A 20,607-nucleotide genomic window follows, 5' to 3' on the forward strand; every position below is an offset into this window, starting at 1 on the left:
ACTTTGTCTATTTCACAAGTGCTGCACTATTTATACTTGGTGTTTAAAGGGTTGACCACCTAAAAACCTGGTTTTGTGTGTTTTTAAGCCTCAAATACCGGTCAGATGGCAAACCTAAGAGTAGTGTGTAAAAAAAAAGTAAACTTTTTTTTTTTAATTGGCCTATTCCATGGGCATTGGCCTGGAGCTGCAGCTCCATCAGCCCTTATGTTAATCAGGCCCTGCTACAGATAACGTTAGTTATTAAAGCTGAGATTCTAATAAACTAATTATCACAATCCAATTTAAATATAGGTCACAGAATAAAAACACTTTTCTGGAGTGGTAGTTAATCTTTCCCTCACCTCCGAAAATTATTTTGAAGTGCTTACTATTTGAGCAATGCAGCTGAAGTAAAACAAGCAAGCAAACAAACAAACACACAAAATAAAATAAAGACCCTGGATACACTAATGCTCACTTTGGCATATACAAAGAAATGTAAATGTATGAGCACCCATCCCTCAGGACGTAAATTGTTTTGAATACGGTGGTCTGGCTTTCTAAGGCTAGACAAGCATACAAAGTTAAATTAAAGAATAAAAAAAATAATATTTAGCACAAACCATAGAAAACCTGTAGTTAGCTATTAGTCACTATTCTGATTTACATAAAACAGGAAAGCATAGATTCTGGAGCAGGAAGAGCTCTTAAATGTAGCATTAAGTTGGTTGGGGCAAGTACTCTGTAGTTTAAATCTAATCGTTGTACCTGAGCGAGGCATTGGAAGACAGATGTAGGATCAATAAAACATATTTTTTTGTCTTCCTAGATCACTAGGGAGCATGACAGTTGGATGCTAAAATGTAGAGATGTGATAAAAACAAAGATGGCGTAGTCACGGAAAAAATAATATTAAGAGGAATTGTAAAAAAGGCTTGAAGGGTAAAAATCTCCCTGTCCCATCCACCATCTTTTAATTTTATTGTTCTTTTACTAAATTCCGGTCTAAACTGGAAAAATTACCCAAATGTTATTACATGTTTTCATTTTACATAAACAGATTTTAAATTATTGCCCACAGTCACCATCTCAGAATTATGGAAAGGTGTAAAATATAATCCACCCCTCCACCGTTGTGAAGTAAAATATAAAGCCGCAGATAAATCATCTGTTGTCTTTCAACAGTTTTCCATCATGATTCAAAAATTAGTGATTTGCTGTAATGTAAATAAAGATCTGTATGCAACATCTGTAAAATTCATGTACAGAAAAAGATCATTTTAAAATCTGCCTGCTCTATATTTTTTTAAAGACATAAGAAAAGAGTGTTTCCAGCTCTACCCAATATTGCTAAATACAAAATAGCATGTAAAAAAGTGGTAAATAGCATACGTTGTAATATCCGTGTGCAATCACCTTTCAACATTCCATGGTCAACAAAAAATATTTTTGTGCTCCATTTGCTAAACATAATTTGATTTTCAAGGTAACGCTTGGTGACGAAATAAAGCACTTAAATTCTCTTTGAAATACTGCAACAAAGTAAGTAGATTCTCAGTCAACTTGTGGAGAGAAATCACTCTATCTAGTGGTGAAACGTGTCATCATTACCATGTCATCATGCAGGCTGGTTGGAAGCCCCGCCCCCAGAAGGAAATTGGAGATACCTGGTTCCCTGGTTCATCAGAAGCTGGCTTTGGCCAGAGCACCACATGAGATGCTGAACTGGTAGGTTCACAGAGCCTTATAGGGTTTACCTGCCCACTGCTTTTATGCAGCGTGAAATAAAGTATTTTACATTTTACTCCAGTCTCTAACCTTCACTGAATACATAGTGGAGCTTATAAAGTTAAAACATTCTTCAACTGCTCTACACTTGTGAATGCTACTTCTATTTTTTACACTATTGTCTATCACCATCAGTATTGCCCTATTTTCGTCTCTTTTTTTTTTCTTACATGTTATATTTTATATGAAATTATCTGCAAACATACCAACTGATCCAATACAATATATAGGAAATATATAAGGAAGTGAAGTGCTACACTTACATTTGCACAATATTGGTAGCACTTTATTATTTATATGTTTGCAGTTTTGCACATGATATGCTTGAATTGAGGACCTTGCACTTTGTATGTCTCTTTGTATAATGCACCTTGTTTTAGCACATATGTGCTTTCACATGGTTGATGCTACACTTATTTAATAATGATTATTAACGGTGCAATATTGATTATTGTCTTAAAGACACAGCACACTTTATTTTTTTGGTTTGTAAATTACACACATACTCTCAGACACTACACACATACGCTGCACCCAGACTCCCCTACACACATAACACTAAGAATCTCCTACACACAAAATTTAGCACACACACAACATGCAACCAGCACAACCATACAGCTCTCGGAGAGTTATGGGTTATTACAAAAAAGAATTGCAAGTGAATTTAAACCAAGTTTAAGGTCCAAAAAGCCAAGCTGGACAATTTATCAAAGTCAACTTTGCTTTTAGTTAGGCTACTATGACCTAAAACTTATAATTCACTTTGAATTGACTTTGAATTCTCACTTTCATGAACCCCATCAATCTCCTTTACACATGCAATAGTCAGCCACCACAGATGCAACACTCGCAGTACAGAGCCCAGGGCTCTAGAAGGGGACCCTAAATTGGTATCCTGTCTGTTTGACCCTGGCCAACCTCAACCTGAAAACAACCAACTCTAAATACCTCTCTGTACTGCAAAAGTAAATCATTATCTGGGTGTGTTTTTTTCTATGGGGTGTTTTTGTTTTTTGGTATTTTATCTATCTCTTTATCGTCTATCTGTTCACATTTCCATGAATTTCCAGAAAATGTTACCAAGCAATGCTCCTTCCTAATGGCTTTTTTCAAAGTGACAAATCATTTTTCTTGCAGCATTTCTTTGTAGCATTTTCCTCAGGTGGTGATAAGTGCTAATCTTTAACAATATACAAAATCAGAAAAATGTTAAGTAAAAATGATAAAAAGTGACAAAAGGACAAGCCATTACCAACTATTTTGAAGTGGTGAAGATCAACCTCATTATTGAAAGATACAAATGTTAACTTGCTGATTATTTTGAAGAGTTTTATATGTGTTTAATTTTTTTTAATGGAGTCTATGTAAAAAAATAATTCAGCTATTATTATATCTAAAATTGTATTGTGTTCACAATATAAATATGCTGAAAATATGTTTTTATATAAATCTCCTATATTGCTAATGCAACCTAAAAAAAGTTAAAAAATATGGTTGAATGGAAAAAAGTTTACTGATAAAAGAAGTCACACTATTTAACATTCTGTAATACATGTTTGAATTAATCAAAAGAAACGTAAAATATATATTCATACAAAATGTTTTTTGTTTTTTTTTTGGAAAGCCAGAATTAAAAGCTATTGTGATCGAGTGATGACTTCAGTAAGTTCGTATATGCCCCAGGGAGGCTTAAAGGAAACCTATAAGCTAGGAATACAAACTTGTATTTCTACCACTATAGCTACCTATAGTGCCCCGCCTCTCACGCAACCCCCCACCACCCGCAGTAGAGAGACCCTTTATCAGCTACCTGAATACAGGCCTGATGTCCTTGTGTGCTGGGTCAGGCTCCTCTTTCCACTACGTCATCTGATGTCGGGGACCTAATGAACATGCACGGCGAGTGCAGCGAGTGCATTAGGACAGTTCCAGAGGAAAGCACTGCACGCTATGCATGAGGACATCCGGTGTAAGTTAGGTGACCAAAAGATAGACAGCCCCTAGAGGTGGAGTTAACCCTGCATAGCAATTATTGCAGTTTCTCTACAATAAGTACTGTTGCATAATAACTACAATAAGTACTGTGGCATAATAACTACAATAAGTACTGTTGCAGGGTTAAGGGAACTGAGACAGTGTACCCAGCCCACTTTAATGATCTGAAGTGGTCTGGGTGCCTATAGTGTCCATTTAATTATTTATGTGTGCATTTTTGCATTTATTTGCATTTATCTCTAAGCAGATCGGCATGAGGTGCATAAGCTATTCCTTTGTGTGTCTTTTTCTTGACTTGTGGGCATAGTGTATTCATATTCAATATTAGCATTACCTGCAATGGTATTATGGAAAGATTTGTATTACTCTGCACTGCTGATGTGTGTGCTTCAATTGACTACCGTAAAGGGTTTAATGTTTATTAGTAGTGTAGTGTGTTAGAGTTAAGTGTGGGTTACTCAGTTTCATACACATAAAGAAAGGTTTGGAAAGTGTTGGGCTGGGCTTTAGGTCAAAGTTGGTCTGTCAAAAATGGGAGGAGCAGTTCTCAAAAACTGATTATGGTGCTTAGAGTGTCACTTTAATTTACTTTTAAAAAATGTAGCACAGTATTTACCGTATATACTCGAGTATAAGACGAGTTTTTCAGCACATTTTTTGTGCTGAAAAACTCCCACTCGTCTTATACTCGAGTGAGTGTCTGTATTATGGCAATTTTCATTGCCATAATACAGACTGGGGGGAGAGGGGGGCTGGCAGAGCTGTAACTTACCTTCACAGCAGCTCCTGTCAGCTCCCTTCTCTCTCCTCCGTCTGTGCAGCTCCCAGGTCGGCTTCCTCTGCAACTCTCGCGAGAGCCGCGGGGTCAGAGCGTTGCCACGGGTTACCGTGGCAACGCTCCGCGCGGCCGCGAGAGTTGCAGAGGAAGCTGACCTGGGAGCTGCACGGACGGAGGAGAGAGAAGGGAGCTGACAGGAGCTGCGGTGAAGGTAAGTTACAGCTTCCTGCCAGCCCCCCTCCTACAGCCCATCCACTGGACCACCAGGGAGTGAGAGCCCCCCTCCCTGGCCAGCTAACAGGCAGGGAGGGGGGACGAAAAAATAAAAATATTAATAAAACAAATAATAATAAAAAAAATATTAAAATAATAATAACAAAAAAAAATACAATCAATAATAAAATAAAAAAATAATTACCTAAAAAAAAAACTAAAAAAAAATATTAAGATAATAATTAAATAATAATTAATAAAATGCCCAACACACACACACACACTGCACTCACACATACACACACTGCACTGCATTCATTATATACACACTGCATTCATACACACTGCACTCACACATACACACACTGCACTGCATTCATTATATACACACTGCATTCATACACACTGCACTCATACACACACACTGCACTGCATTCATTATACACACACTGCATACACACTGCACTCATACACACACACTGCACTCATCATTCATTATATACACACTGCACTCATATACACACTGCACTCATATACACACACTCATATACACACTGCACTCATACACACACTGCACTGCATTCATTATACACACACTGCATTCATACACACACTGCATTCATACACACACTGCATTCATACACACACACTGCATTCATACACACACACACACACACTGCATTCATACACACACACACACTGCATTCATACACACACACACACACTGCATTCATACACACACACACACTGCATTCATACACACACACTGCATTCATACACACACACACTGCACTCATATACACACACTGCACTCATACATACACACTGCGCTCATACATACACTGCATTCATACACACACTGCACTCATACACACACTGCACTGCATTCATTATACACACACTGCACTCATATACACACACTGCACTCAATTCATTATATACACACTGCACTCATACACACTGCATACACACACACTGCATTCATTATATACACACGCTGTAAATAAATATTCAGTTAATATAATTTTTTTAGGATCTAATTTTATTTAGAAATTTACCAGTAGCTGCTTCATTTCCCACCCTAGTCTTATACTCGAGTCAATACGTTTTCCCAATTTTTGGGGGTAAAATTAGGGGCCTCGGCTTATATTCGGGTCGGCTTATACTCGAGTATATACGGTACTTGAATTTGTTCATTTTAATAGAACTCGTAATCTGTAATTTTTAGGATAAATCCGTTTAATGAAAATCTGTTCTCACTACCGTTTAGCAACTTTGGATTGTGATATAAAGAATAAAGTATGTCCTCACCATCAGGTTTGATCCAATAAATTCCTGTTTTAAATAGCAGGAAGATAAATGTAATCGTCAATTGAACCAAATAGAGAGTAGTTTATTTTATGGATATGAATTCAAAGCTTGGATACTACTGGGTTTCCATGCTGTTATGTCTCATTGGCAGTCAGTGCCAAATTTACGCTGTAGATTAACATGAAAAATGATGTTTTGATTCAGTAAAATTATTCCCAGTAAAATACACTCCCTAGACGTTCAGTGTATTTCCAAAATACATTCAAAAGAAATTGGTTTAAATTAACATAAAGAATGAGATAAGATCCTGTAAAACAAGAATCAAATGAAAACACAGACAATAATAGTGTATAAACAGTAGTCAAAATGAGAAGAAAATTCTTGGAACTAAAACACAAGTCCCAAGTCTTCAACAAACTTTTTTCCGTTAACCTTGCAGGCTAAGGTATTTGTATAGTATTTCACAATTGTGCTCATTATGTTTCTTTTCTGAATATGCTTTGTTTAACAATATCCACCAAGGCTGGCATAGGTCAGGTGCCCAAGGCTCTTAATATATAGGGGCTTGAGGAATGTTGCAGGGGCTTCTGCATATTAAATAAAAAGTGAGGTACATTGTTCTGGCTATCATCAAGATACTGATTAGGAGAAGTGGCATAAAACAGATGATCAGGACCAGCTGCTATTTTGTGTTACATGAGATAATTTGAAATCATTTTATTTTTGGAGTTGTGGGCTGGAGTCTCAGTACTCTGACTGTGTCATCTGGCCCAATCAGTTTGCCAGATTATGTATCCTGAATGTATGGTTCTCTTGAGTTATTTGCATCTATAGTGTACCCACCTCCTATAGTGGCAGGGGAAATGCTGGGATGTCAATCACAAATCTTTTGAAAACGTCAACTGTATTAGATATTTCTAGGTCTATACATTGCAGTAGAGGGTTTTCAGCAGTGGCATACACACAACCCATGGGCGCCCCCTCTCCCCCCTCCCTCTTCCCTCCCTCTCCTCCCCCCGACAGACAAACACACACACACACACACACACACATACATAAAGACATACATACATCAGACACAGATACATACAGACACATACATACATAGAGACACACACACACACATAGACACATACAGACAGACATACAGACACATACATACACACAGACACAAACACACAAGACACACATACATACAAACAGACAGGCACACCTACATACAGACAGACACACACATACAGACCAACACAGACACAGACAAAGATACACACACACACACACACGACACACATAAATACAAAGACACATACATACAAACAGAGAGGCACACATAAATACAGACACACACACATAAACACATACAGACAGACACAGACACACAAGACACACATACATACAAAGACACATACATACAGACAGAGAGGCCACATATATACAAACAGACAGACACACACCCAGACACACAGACACATACATACAGACACACTCACAAGATACTCACATACAAAGACACATACATACATACAAACAGACAGGAACACATACATAGACAAACACATACACACAGACAGACACACATACACACAGACAGACACACACACATACAAACAAACACACACATATAAACACACACACATATACAAAATGTTTAAGTCACCCTCCTGTTCCTACCTTTTAGATGCAGGGGGGTGACTTTCCCTGGGGTCCAGTGGTGACCCAGGTTGATGGGAGTCAGAGTTCCTCCCAGCATGGGCCACCCAATGGGCCACTTGAATGGCGGCCCCGGCAAAACATGGCAGCTGGTACCCGGTCACAGGGGTCCGCAGGTCGGCCGGGCCCCCTGGAGTGAAGGGCCCGGTCGCAGCTGCGACCCCTATATGTACACCACTGGTTGTCAGTAGGGTTGTCAGTTGGAGCAGCACCCCACCAGTTTTTATGTGGGGGGAAATGTATACTTTAGAAACACTGCAATTCTTTTTCTGGAAGGGAGGGTGGTAACCCAAACAAATATAGGAAAAACTCAAATTGTGTAAAAGATTTCTATTCTGTAATAAGTTTCAGTAATGCAGTTCTCCTCCCTCTCATTGGTAGCTGTTTGCATCTAGGCATGTCAAAAAATGGTCAGGTTTGAAATGTGCCCTGTTTCAGCAGATTTTGCACATGCCAAGCCTCTTCTAAGAAGGAATTTTAGGATTTCCATTAAGTTCCCATTTGGGAAGAAGAGCCAGCTGCCCATGAGTAGAGGCATGCCATTGTCCTCTCTATTCAGGGGCCATAATTGGCTGATAGCACCAGGGTGGGGTGTTAAAGTGCCCACAGAAGAGAAAAGCAAGAAGCCATCTTGGAAGTAACACACAGAGAGCAGAGAAGCATTAGCAGCTCCTGACCCATAACAAATGTAAGTGGTATTTTCCCTCCTCTTTTTGAGGGCTGATTAACAACGAAATTTGATCAAATATATAATGAATATATATAAAACCAGGGAAGTCCAGTGATAAAAAGAGGAGGAGGACATTTCTAACACAGAGCACTGTGCTGCCTGTTTAATAACTCCTACTGCACATATCCACAATTATCTTTAAAGTGCTCAGTCACTCTACAGCTGAGGCTGGAGACACTCTTGCTGTGGATAGTTGAAAGTTGTGAAGCTTCAAACTCCAGAACTGGGACTGTGAGGTCTGATCAATTCTGATTTCAGTCTGTTTTAATCTGTAATTATTGTTGATTCTGTTAATCATGTCAGCTAATTTTTGGCTCCATATTACTACTGCAGATTAAGTATATTGCCAGTTGCAAAGGTCATAAAGAGTCTTTCAGTATCCTGTTGTTTTAACCCTGTGTTCACTGTGTGCTGGGAGCTAATGATGAGTCAGGAGTAGCTGACATGGTGCTTAGAACTAATGGAGTATCTTAGGCTAAACTAATAAAACGTACTTTCAGGTTTGCCTTTTTACATCCTTTATTGACTTTCATTAATATTTAAAAATGCTTCTATAATTAGTTGAAAAATAACAAAACTAATTAATTTAACAATTACATCTAGCTGATTATTTAATCATTAGAAGAAGGCAGTAGTACTGAAGACCTGTCTTCAACACACGAGATATGGGCACTATCATGGACCGTAATTAATGGTTTGAACTGCTCTCCCCTATTTCTGTGTTCCGCACTAAATGGTACTTTTTATGACACTTAGACTTATTTTGGAGATGCTTAACCACCAAAATAGTATAAAAGTATAGACAACATATACTAACTTTTTGAAACCATTAGAAAAGCACTAGGAAATCATAGCATGCATTACTCACCCATATATTTCCTTCTTGGTGATATGGTTTCCAATTTCTTCCTGTGTCACTGTAGAGCATACGATACTGGGACACCCAATCAGAACTACTGTATCGCCCTTGAGTAGCAACAGAGCGGATCTGTTTCCTGTTCCCAAAATCTACTTGTAGCCACTGATAATGATCGCTGTCCAAAGGTGACCAGCCCCCAGCACCTGCAAGATATGAAAATGATTCATTATATATTTTTATGTGACACATTTAATACACAAAAGTATTTTGTTTCATCCATGTATATGAACCGATGTAGTAAAATATAGTTTACATTTATAACATGTATTATAATCAGTAAACCACATGGTATTGACACACAAATTTTTCAAGTAGCTCTCATGCTGCAGTAACTATTAGAAACTGGAGTTAAACAGGTTAGATGTCAGTGTTACAACTAATTAACTTTTTTTTATTTTTCTTTATGACACTCAAATTTAGAAATTCTGAGTTGGTCAGTTTTTATTCTTGTGTATCATCATTGTCTCAATTCCTTAGTGATAACATAAGTGATTCAAATATTTATGATGCTGAAGGGAATTGACCAGGTAGGAAAATTAAAGTGACCGTTTTATTTGCTGCAATCTTTTTCACTCCCTCCTTCCCTATTTTCACGCCCTTTTCCCCTCAGTTTCCTTTCCCTTTCCATTATCCAAAACTTCTTTTAAATCTAATAAAATGATAAAGTGTAATTCTATTACAAATATCTATTACAAATACATTGACGTGGAAAATCAAACTCTGTTCATACCTGTCCCGGGGTGAGAGTGGAGGCGTTAGTTGTAACGAGTTTCAGGCAAGTCTGTAACCAGAGGCCAGATTCTCCATGTTTCATTATATAACCCCAAGTTCTCAAGACTAACATATACAGATTTCTCCATGAATCTCTTATAGTTAATCTGTGAGGCTATTTCAGTCCACTTAAGGATCGCCTCAGGTCTCCATTTTCTCACCAAACAGACTTCGGTGGCCATTAATATATGCACACTTAGCATTTTCATTTCTTATTTCAATTTAGGGAAACCAAAATGGAACAAAAAGAGTTGGGGGTCAGTTCAAAATGGGACTGTGTTAAACTTGTAAGTTTATTTTCTAACTTGACTTTCAAAGGTAATAGGCAGGTACATTCCCACCATATATACCGTATAGTTCAAGTTTCACTCTCGCATCTCCAACAAAGATCACTAATGTTGGGTTGAAACTTACTTAACCTGTCTGGTATCAGATACGATCTGTGTAAAATTTTGAGATAATTCTCAAACAGTGAAATACTATGAATATTTATTTTTGTCAGATTTAAACCGGTAACCCATTTACTGGATACAAATTCTGTGCTCAGCTCCCTTTCCCATTTCATAATCCCACAAAGCTTTATACCCATTTTCTCATGTTCAATAATTCTCTAATCTTAGAAGACAAATTGGAGCAATCATCTAGGTCAAAGAGTTTATCCAGCTTATTACTACTCTTAATTTCCTTATTTTTTAAAAAGTTATAATTTAAAGTCAGTAAGGTATTCTTTGAGGAAATTCCATGATTTGTACATAGGGCAGTGAATGGTCTAAAAATCACTCCGTCAAATAAGTCTCCAATATATACAATGCCAGCATTTACCCAACTCCTTATATTTATATTAAGAAGATATAGGGACATAGCTTCTATAGGAGCATCCAATGAGATGCATTATTTACTATTATGCTTCCGTCTTACAAGATGGGTACCATGATAAATTTCAGCTAAGACTTTATTTTCCACATTAAGTTGTTTTATATCCAAGTTATCTGTCCAAAGCAAGAAAAAGGTGTTCTTTTTGGATAAAACTTGTCTTTCATAACCTAACCATAAACAATTTTCTGGGACCTTAAAGTTACATTTAATCAAATGGGATACCATTATAGAGTCATAAATTAAGTATACATTGTAGATGGATGTTCCCCCGTCTTTTAATTTGCGGGAAACATTTGAGAAGGAAATTCTGTGTCTATGCCTCCCCAATAAAATGTAATAAATAATTCCTGAAATTCGTGAAGCGTACGTTTGGGTACTCTCATAGGAAGAGTTCTTAATAGGTATTCCAGTTTAGGGACTAAATAAGATCATACTGCATTTATTTAACCCAGCCATGATATATAAAAATTCCCCCATATGTTTATGGTAAGTTTTAAATCCTGATATAAGTCGTTATAACTATTGTTTACTATCTTAAACTAACTGAAACTTCATTTTATCCCCAGAAAAAGCATTTCATCCTTAAACCAATTAAATGGGTAAGAATCTCCCAATCTATATAGTTGGTCAATCAGGACACTACAATGAATTACTTGTGTCTTTTTTAAATTTAATTTATAATTAGAGATTCTACAAAAATCATGAATGCATTTCAAAACTGCCAACAGAGAGGTTTCTGGATTAGAATGTGTCAGAACTACATCATCTGCATATAACATGATCTTTGAAGTCTGGTCGCCATAGCGAATTCCCAGGATTTCCTCTTCCTGTCTTATATAAGCTGCCAAGGGTTCTAGTGAAAGTGTATACAACATTGGGGCTAATGGGCACCCTTGTCTCATCCCATTAGCTACCCCAAACCATTCTGAGTTGAACCCATTTCCCTAGACCCTGGCAGATGGAGCAGTGTAAATACTCATAATCCTATTCAGTATAGGCCCTGTGACTCTGAACACCTCCAAGACATCCGACAGATAGCGCCAGCTAACTCTGTCAAAGGCCTTTTCGGCATCCAGAGCCACAAATGCTACCTGGGAGGAGATAGATTTGCAGATATGGATCAGATGTAACAGTTTGCGAATGTTATCACCTCCCTCACGGTCCTTAACAAAGCCTGTTTGATCAGGATGAACTAAATTGGGAATGAAATCCTTTAATCTCTCCTCCAGGATCTTGGAAAATATTTTAATATCGGTACAGTATTCATCAGGGATATATGATGATAGTTAATGACGAAATTATGATCTTTGTCTGGTTTAGGAATCAGGGTTATACAGGCTTGTAGCATCTTTAATGGTAACCGACAACCCTTATCCATTTCTCCAAATACTATTAGTAAGATTGGTGCTATGGTAGGCTCCATTATATTATACAAACGGGCTGTGAAACCATCCAGAACTGGGGATTTTCCCTCCTTAATGTCTTTAATAGATGTAGAGATCTCATCCAGCGTCAGAGGAGAACTCAATTTCTTCAAGTAATTCTCGCCCAATCTTGGTAACATTTCGACCTGTACCCAGGTCTTTATCAAGCTTGATAAAGACCTGGGTTCAGGGCGAAATATTGTGGTGTCTAATAAATCTGCTTGATTTATCATAGTGAGTGCCAGAGATTTTTTCTTTTATGATATAAAACATTAGCATAGACACAAAATACATTTTTGTTACATACTGTAGGAATGACAAATATATATATATATATATATATAAATATATGAAAATTGCATTTCTGCTCATGCAAATTCATATGTATCCTACTGGGATGTAAAAATTATGCAGTTATGCAGACATAATGCCAATTTATGCCAGTTATCTGTACTTTAAAGTGCTTTGAATGATTAATTTGCAGCCAATAAGTGTGCATGTAGCGTAATTCATGTGATCATAGCCTTCCTTTCCTCATCCTCCACTGGGGATTGTTCTGCTGTTCTGCTCAGGCACAAAATTTCTGAGCCGGTTGAAAGCTCTATTGAATGCAAATGGCTCTCCATATATTTTTTGGTTCCTATGCAGAGATATACTCTGTGGTGAAAGTAACCTCGCCATTGGTTTTTGGAGGGGCCTGTTTGCCAGCCTACTGCCCTGCGACTATGGCCCTGGGATGTATTGCCCTTTTAGAACTGTATTTGGGCATTATGGACTTATGTTATGCTGTTTCTGGCCCTTTAACTGTTTTGTACAAAGGATTGGTACTTTGATATGGCACTTCGGATACAGCCGAAGTAGTCGAAGTGGCCGCCATTAGACAGTCGAACACGTGGCGGCGGCCATTTTAATACAGTCGAACACGGTCAGCAGTGTGTGCTGTCAAATCCCTGGAATGGAAATGGGCCACACATTTGAACGAACACCACTGACCTGTACCTTCCCCTACCCTTCGACACTGCGGCAGGAGACTAAGTCCTGTTCGAAGATTCGAACACACGTTCGAACAGGACTTTGTCATTTTGGGGGTAAAATAGACCTCCAGTAGACAATTTAACACCACGGAAACGCAACCCCGGTTTCACTTCAACACTTTGACAGAAGTCGAAGTGCGTTCGACGATTCGAACGCCGCCTTCGGATGGGACTTTGTCAATTTTCAAGGCAGAAATAGACCGACCACACAGCCTGAATCTGTGGAACTGTTTTGGGGATGCAAACAGGCGTGCGGTCGGTCCAAAGATACTTTTTTAATATTTCTGGAACCACTGAACGGATTTTCACAAATTTTGAATATGTTGTTCCACAAGTTGTGTTGTTCATAAAATGTAAGTTTTATTCATTGATGATGTAAAATGAGAAAGTTATAAAAATGTATAAGTTTTAGCTTGGAGATAATTGAGTAAATACAGTAAGAAACTCAATTATCTCCCAAGCAGAGGGGAGGGAATTTGTGGGATGTAACCGATATCTGATTGGTTAATGCCTATTTGCCTGTGGGTGTCTCCCTTGCAGGGGAGCACTGCATAAAAGCAGAGTACCTGCCATTAAACATGAGAGTTCTACTTCACCCTCAATCTAGAGTCCTGTCTCTTATTGGGGGAATTGCTATATCACTACAAGGGATTGCTATGCTCTGCATGCTCCCTTTGCTAATCACTACTAAGCTCTTTTAAGAGCTTGCTCCTGCTTCACTCTCTTGGAGGAGAGGTTCACTCACTGGAACCTGGAGCCTTGTCATAGGTCCAGGGTGGGTAGGAGACGGCGAGACCCCAACCAAGTTGCGGCGGTTCGTGGGGTCTGCGGTGGTTGTGGTGTCTGGTGGAGTGCTTGGAGCCCTCTGTAAGCGCTAGGAGCATCCTTCAACGGAGGTACCCAGTCGGGGTGCCAGGTGATCCATTACATACTCCACCATCACATTTTTGTTTGTTCCTTTATGTCTTTCATATACATCTACTGGAAGTGCAACCATCCACCTATTGTGAACTATTATAAAGGGTGGGTTCAACACTATATAATGGAAATCTAACACATTTAAAATCAGTTTATATTCTGACTGTTCTTTTGGTGATCAATTAATTATAATACAAATATAATTCAAATTGTGATTACTGATAAGAAAATGCACAAGGACAAGAAATGTATGGAAGCCCTGTCTACAAAAACATAATCTCTGTAGTAGTTATGGTGCCTAACGTCTCCTATTGACATCCGACAATTAAAGGTTAGACCATTTTTAAACGTTTTGACAGTTACTTGGGCCTCCTCTGATTACCATGCAGACTCACACTCCAATTTATGTCAGTTTTAGGCAATTTTAAGATCATTAATTGGGTACAATTGTTCAAAACGTGCCAGTTTCTTTATTGCATTGTTGCAAAGCCGTAACAGTGGCTAGTGGAATCAGTAGGAATACTAAATTAGTTTACATGGAGATTGCTCAAATTTTGAAAGAAACTCACAATTGTTCCTTTATTAACTCATATTATATAAGTTTTAATAAACAAATAAAAACTAAATATGTAGAAAAATGGGCTTTTAGATTATTTTATCTTTGCTATGGGTAATGTGTAATAAAACAGTTTACAAAGATATCAGTCATTCTTACTAAAATATGGCAGAATTTAAGGTTTCAACAGCAACTTGCTAAGGATCGATGAGTATACTTCTCTCTCTATTTCATCTAATAAAAGGTGTAATTTGAGGGACTTTGATTGCATTGTGCGCATGGACAATACAATGTGTAACCTCTATTGATTTGTCTGCTGTAAAGCAGGCTCTGCAAGAGAGATGTAGATGTCAACTGAGATAAAAAAAAGTAGCTTTTCGAAGTTGGATGTTCAGAGACATATGCTTACTGTGTATGAATTACTAAGAAAATAAGGATGAAAATTACAGCAAAATCAGCATTATTTAAGACAGATCAATCATTAATTGAGATTTTGATCACATATTAAAAGGAAAAAACAAGCATATTATTTGAAACTCTATATGTGATTAACAGATAAAGAAAAGTAATATAGCCTAAGTAGCCTTTAAGCATAACTACAAAACACACAAAATATACAAATTACAAATATTATATTTCTATTTCTAAGCATGTTGACCAGTAGTGGGATGATAATCATCATGTAGTTAAAAAAACATTGTTACATTAATCAATCTTAATCAAATGCACTGGCTTGATTGCTTTAGATTGGCACCACAATCTGCTGCCATAATGGGTTAATTGTTTTGTAGTTCTGTAATAACTGTACTTAATATTATATAGTGCTATTCTATAGAGAGGCTCTTGCTTGTGGTACAGTCATTCACTTGCAAGCTAGTTCATTCACTGCTTTTGCAAATAATTCAAAAATATTAACACTGTGTAAGGCAAAATGTATAATATATTGGCCAGTTTGAGTTATGAGTGAAACCAGGATCTGAGTTATATCTCACTTTCTCTGTTCCTTAATTGACTATTTGAAGGAAGATTGTCAGGAAATAAATATATCTTTCCTTACACAATTAAAAACAAAAATAAAGGCACATTTATAGATGGCACCAGTACACAGTCATTTGAATGCAACTGCTTACTCTACTCTATCTTCTTATCAAGAGGGTCGCAGAAACTGAAGCCCCAAGTAGGATCCTGAAAAGGTACCACTTCATTGTAAGCACCAAGTCCTTTCTAATATTGAATGAAAACTAACACTTCCAATTACACAATGTACGACAGAGCCACTTTAACCACTTAAACACATGATGGGCTTAGCCATAATGCAGCGCAGGGCTCTAATGCCCAGGGATGGCATAGACTGCCATGGTGTTAAAGTATTAGCAGGTCAGGTACCCAAATGCCACAGTTATAATTCAATACCTGAGGCTCCCCTCTGTCAGCTGAGATCACACTTAATAACCCCCAAATGGCAGATGAGCTGTATCAGTGCTCAAAGTGAGGTCTGCACGCAGTGCTTTAAAAGCACTGTGGCTCGGGGGCGGGGCCTAGCCAACATGGCCGACGGACGTGTTTGAGGGGAGCTCCTCATATACCCACTGCAAAAACGGCAAAAAAGAAGCTCAACGACTGCTAAACCGAGGCCCAAGAGCTACAACCGGAACCCCACACTGAAAGGGGCTCATTCACGAGCGGTAGGGGAGCACCGTCCACGAACCGCGACCGACACACTCACTACGGCCTACCTGACAGGCGGACCACATGGAGGGGAGACACGGCCGGTCTCTCAGCCACCCGCTGTCGGAGTGCCATAACCGAACCGACCCGATCCCCCCCCCCCCCTGGACAGGAGGGGGTTATCCCGGTACCACCTGGGGTCCCAGCGACTAACAAGCACAAAGGACTTACCAGACCCCCAGGTTAATTCTCCACAACGACCGAAAATGGCGACTGAGGAGGAGAACACACAGATTCCAGCATGGGAAAAACGATTCAATGAAGCCTTCGACAGAATCTGTACGGCGTTCTGGCGCCGGATTGAATCCCGTGCAGAACAGCCACAACCACCAATGCAGCCTGAGACCAAGCGTCAGCAGACAGCCCGAACCGTCCAGCAACCCCTCAGCCTGGAAACAGTCCAAGCGCAAGGCTCTAATGCACCAACAGGCCGCATCGCCCACGTGGAAGACGCTGCCGCTGTGACCGCCTACCCTTCATCTGAGCTGGGAGCTCAACAGGAGGAAATCCTCCGTAGCCTGCCATACACCCAGGGAGAACAGGCTCCGGCAGATCCCTGGGCCCACGATCCTGTTGATGGGATCAATGGCAACCGGGCAAGAGCACCCACCAAGGCCTCAGGCCGAAGACAGGCGGCCCCTGGACGCAGCGACACCACAGCACTGGCGCACGGCGCCCGACAAAGGGAAAACCCGGCCACGCTGAGATATCAAGCTGGTGGATTGAAGATGCAGGCCTCTACCGTGACCTGGGGCAGGCAGGCGGCTGCTACATACCCCTGCAGTGACAGAGGCCCCCGGCTGCAACAGGTACACAAACTGCCACCAAGAGGAATAGGCTGAGAGGGACTATCATGACCTGACGACACAGCATATTTCAGACAGCTGACCTTTTGCAATGGACTATATTGTTTAATGTCTTATTCTACATATGTTTATACTTTTGTTTTGCCTCTTTATATGTTCAGTAATTAATTTGTCTCTCCACGATAACCTAGTATGCCTCAGCCTGACATCACTACTCAGCTATGTGAGATACAGCTAAACACGTGTGAAGGTTTAAATATAGGCTAGCCATATGCATTTCATTTCTTGTTACAATCTTGAGACACACAGCTTATTGCATGTACCTGCAAACGTAGTAAGCTCATCCATACACTAAGTTGTCATACATAAATGAATAACAGCGTAACCGAATGAATATAATTCAGTCCCTCAATTGATCTATGTGTAGCCTCGCTAAGTACTTCAACTGTAAATATACCTATGACTATGACAATTTGCAAACATGCAAGCCTGGTAGCACACTGAGCGAATAGCTAATATATGGAATGTTGTTTTATTTCAAATCTTGCTTTATATTATAACCTTATATACTCGAAGTTCGCATGGCACCCACAAACATGCACTCACACATGCGTTAGACATATTTCCTGGCCTGAATACATAGTTTAACTATGATCTAGCATATGCTACTAGACAGATCTTATCTTAGATTGACAGGCCAGTCACCATGCCCTAACTGATATACGACTGCTGCCTGCCAGATAGCTGTATACTACATGACAAGCTTGCCTTAGCGATTCCACTGTACTTTTTATGTTTTAGTATCAATACTATGCGCCTCTCGGTGACCAAGAGTCAATGGTTTAGCCTGCCTAACATTTAAACTCTACTTGGCCAATAGCCTAATGTCGCATATTCCCTAAGTTTGATTCATGACTTGTACTTTAAACCTATAGATTAGCGACAAATATTATTATATGTGTTATTAATTCTCTGGAAAGCATGTTTAATATATTCGTTTAGTTCAAACTACCTTCATAACTGCTAATTTACGCGTGTTATTAACTTTTTGAACGCTTGCTTAATATAAAATATAAAATGAGGCTTCCATTCGAAGGAGATGTACTACTGTGTTAAAGTGATCCCACTCTGTATAAAAACTGTGCATCCCCTCTTCTCGATTCTGTACCCCATTCAACTCCTGCCTCAATAAAAGAAAGATTGACAAAAAATAAAAGCACTGTGGCTAAATGATCCACATTAAGAGAGAGAGACTAACATTTATTGTATCCAATTGGCCTTTCACTCTATTGGCTGGCTATTATTTTTTTTAGTTCCTAGCTTGTTTCTCAGAGGAGTATATTTAGAAATATATTTCTGCAATATTTGTTTTTTTTAATAAAAAAAGTTCATGCTATTCATTGAATTGAACAAATGCCTTTTTAAAAAAAAAAAAAAAACTGTTTTGTTGAAAGCCATAAGTTTTCGTGTTTTTGAGTTTACCTGAAATGGCAGAATACTTTGATCATGAATACCCCACCGGCGGCTTCAAGGGACATTATACTCCGCTTCCAGCGCAAAGAAGACAGAGCCGCAATCATGGCAGCAGTCAAGAACCTTCCCCAGTACTCCTTCGAAACCATGTCCCTCACCTTCTTCACGGACTTGTCCGGCAGTACCTTGGCCTGGAGACGGTCGCTCAAACCACTTACGGCGATACTCCAGCAAAAAGGCATGACATACCGATGGCGCTTTAACCGCTCCCTGCAGGTGACACATGGAGGGAACACCCACGAGATACACGACCTACAGGAGGCGCAGGACTTTCTACCCACACTGGATCTACCTTTCGGTGCCTTACGGCCCATGACAGCCTCCGGGACCACCAAACCACGGCATGGGTGGAACCTAGACAGGGTGCAAACTTTCGTGCCGAGACGACCCGGAAATGGCTCCCAGGATGACAACCCGACATGAGAGGCCCAAGAGCTGTGCAAATCCCAACAAGACACTTGCCGGGACTGTAAGATCACATTACCACGGACATAGCCCATGACCTTATGACTTCACTTTATACTGTTTCTCTATGTGTATTATTATTCGTAAATGTATTACTTTACCAGTAAACGTTGCTAGTTAGCTACCTGTCAGACACACACAGGACCACCTCATGTCAGGTTCTGCAGCTCACATCCCCCCCCCCCCCCATTAAGTCTACCCCAGGCGGAAATAAGGCACTACAGCACCCACACGGCAGACGAGCGAGGTTATAACACACCCGGGACCCAGACACCTATCGAGCCATATTAATACCTACTGATGGGAGCGGTGGGTACACCGCAGAGCTAAACACAGCACTCCTTGACCCCACACCTCCTAGAAATGCTCTTTCCAGCATTAGGGGATTAACCCCACAGCACATATGCCAGCAGAACAGATAGCTCTAACCAGCCTGACAAATACCAGGTGTCACAAGACTTATCCATAACCGTTGGCAGGAGCGTATATTTTAGAACACATTGGCCACTTTACGGTTAACATGCTTATCCAGCTACACCAAGCGTGTTTATTTTATTTTATTTTGTTTTATTTAAAAAAGTTCATAATTGTTAGTCTACGTTAATTCATAAATGTTAAATGTGCATCACATATCTGCTTAATTTTCCCTGAATGCATACATTTTCCAAGCCACATGCTACGATACGATGGGAAGGCCCAGGGGTGATTATCGCGAGAAATAATATGTAGGCCTGCCTGACTGGGTCGCGGCATGTTTAAACTTTTGCAAAATGCAACGAATGTGATGCTATACTATTACCTACTATCAAAGTTAAACGATTGCGCTACTTATTATTAGTTTGTATCTAACGAGGGTTCATCTGCATAACCTCTTGGTTATCTCAATATACTGAACGTATACTTTATTTTATTATGTATAGTCACAGGGTGAGATAAGATTGTCTACATACTATAAAAACTAAAATTGTGCATGAACTCTTGCCACTGTATAACCTGTATACAACTTGTACGCTGTTGTGGCGTTTTGCTTTTGCAACATATTTACCTGCACAACAAAAATAAAGAAT

The 20,607-nt window shown here is 39.3% G+C and overlaps 1 protein-coding gene across 2 annotated transcripts in view; it reads right to left on the reverse strand.

Annotated features, from left to right (window-relative positions):
* Positions 1-20,607, reverse strand: part of CNTNAP2 (contactin associated protein 2) — a 1,581,556-nt gene that overhangs the window by 1,069,040 nt on the left and 491,909 nt on the right. For both annotated transcript variants that reach the window (XM_063452116.1, XM_063452115.1), the window contains exon 3: positions 9,379-9,572. In XM_063452116.1, the coding sequence (XP_063308186.1) occupies positions 9,379-9,572 (194 nt within the window). The remainder of the gene's footprint in view (positions 1-9,378; positions 9,573-20,607) is intronic.

Source organism: Pelobates fuscus, chromosome 4, assembly GCF_036172605.1.
Source record: "Pelobates fuscus isolate aPelFus1 chromosome 4, aPelFus1.pri, whole genome shotgun sequence".
NCBI lineage: Eukaryota > Metazoa > Chordata > Amphibia > Anura > Pelobatidae > Pelobates > Pelobates fuscus.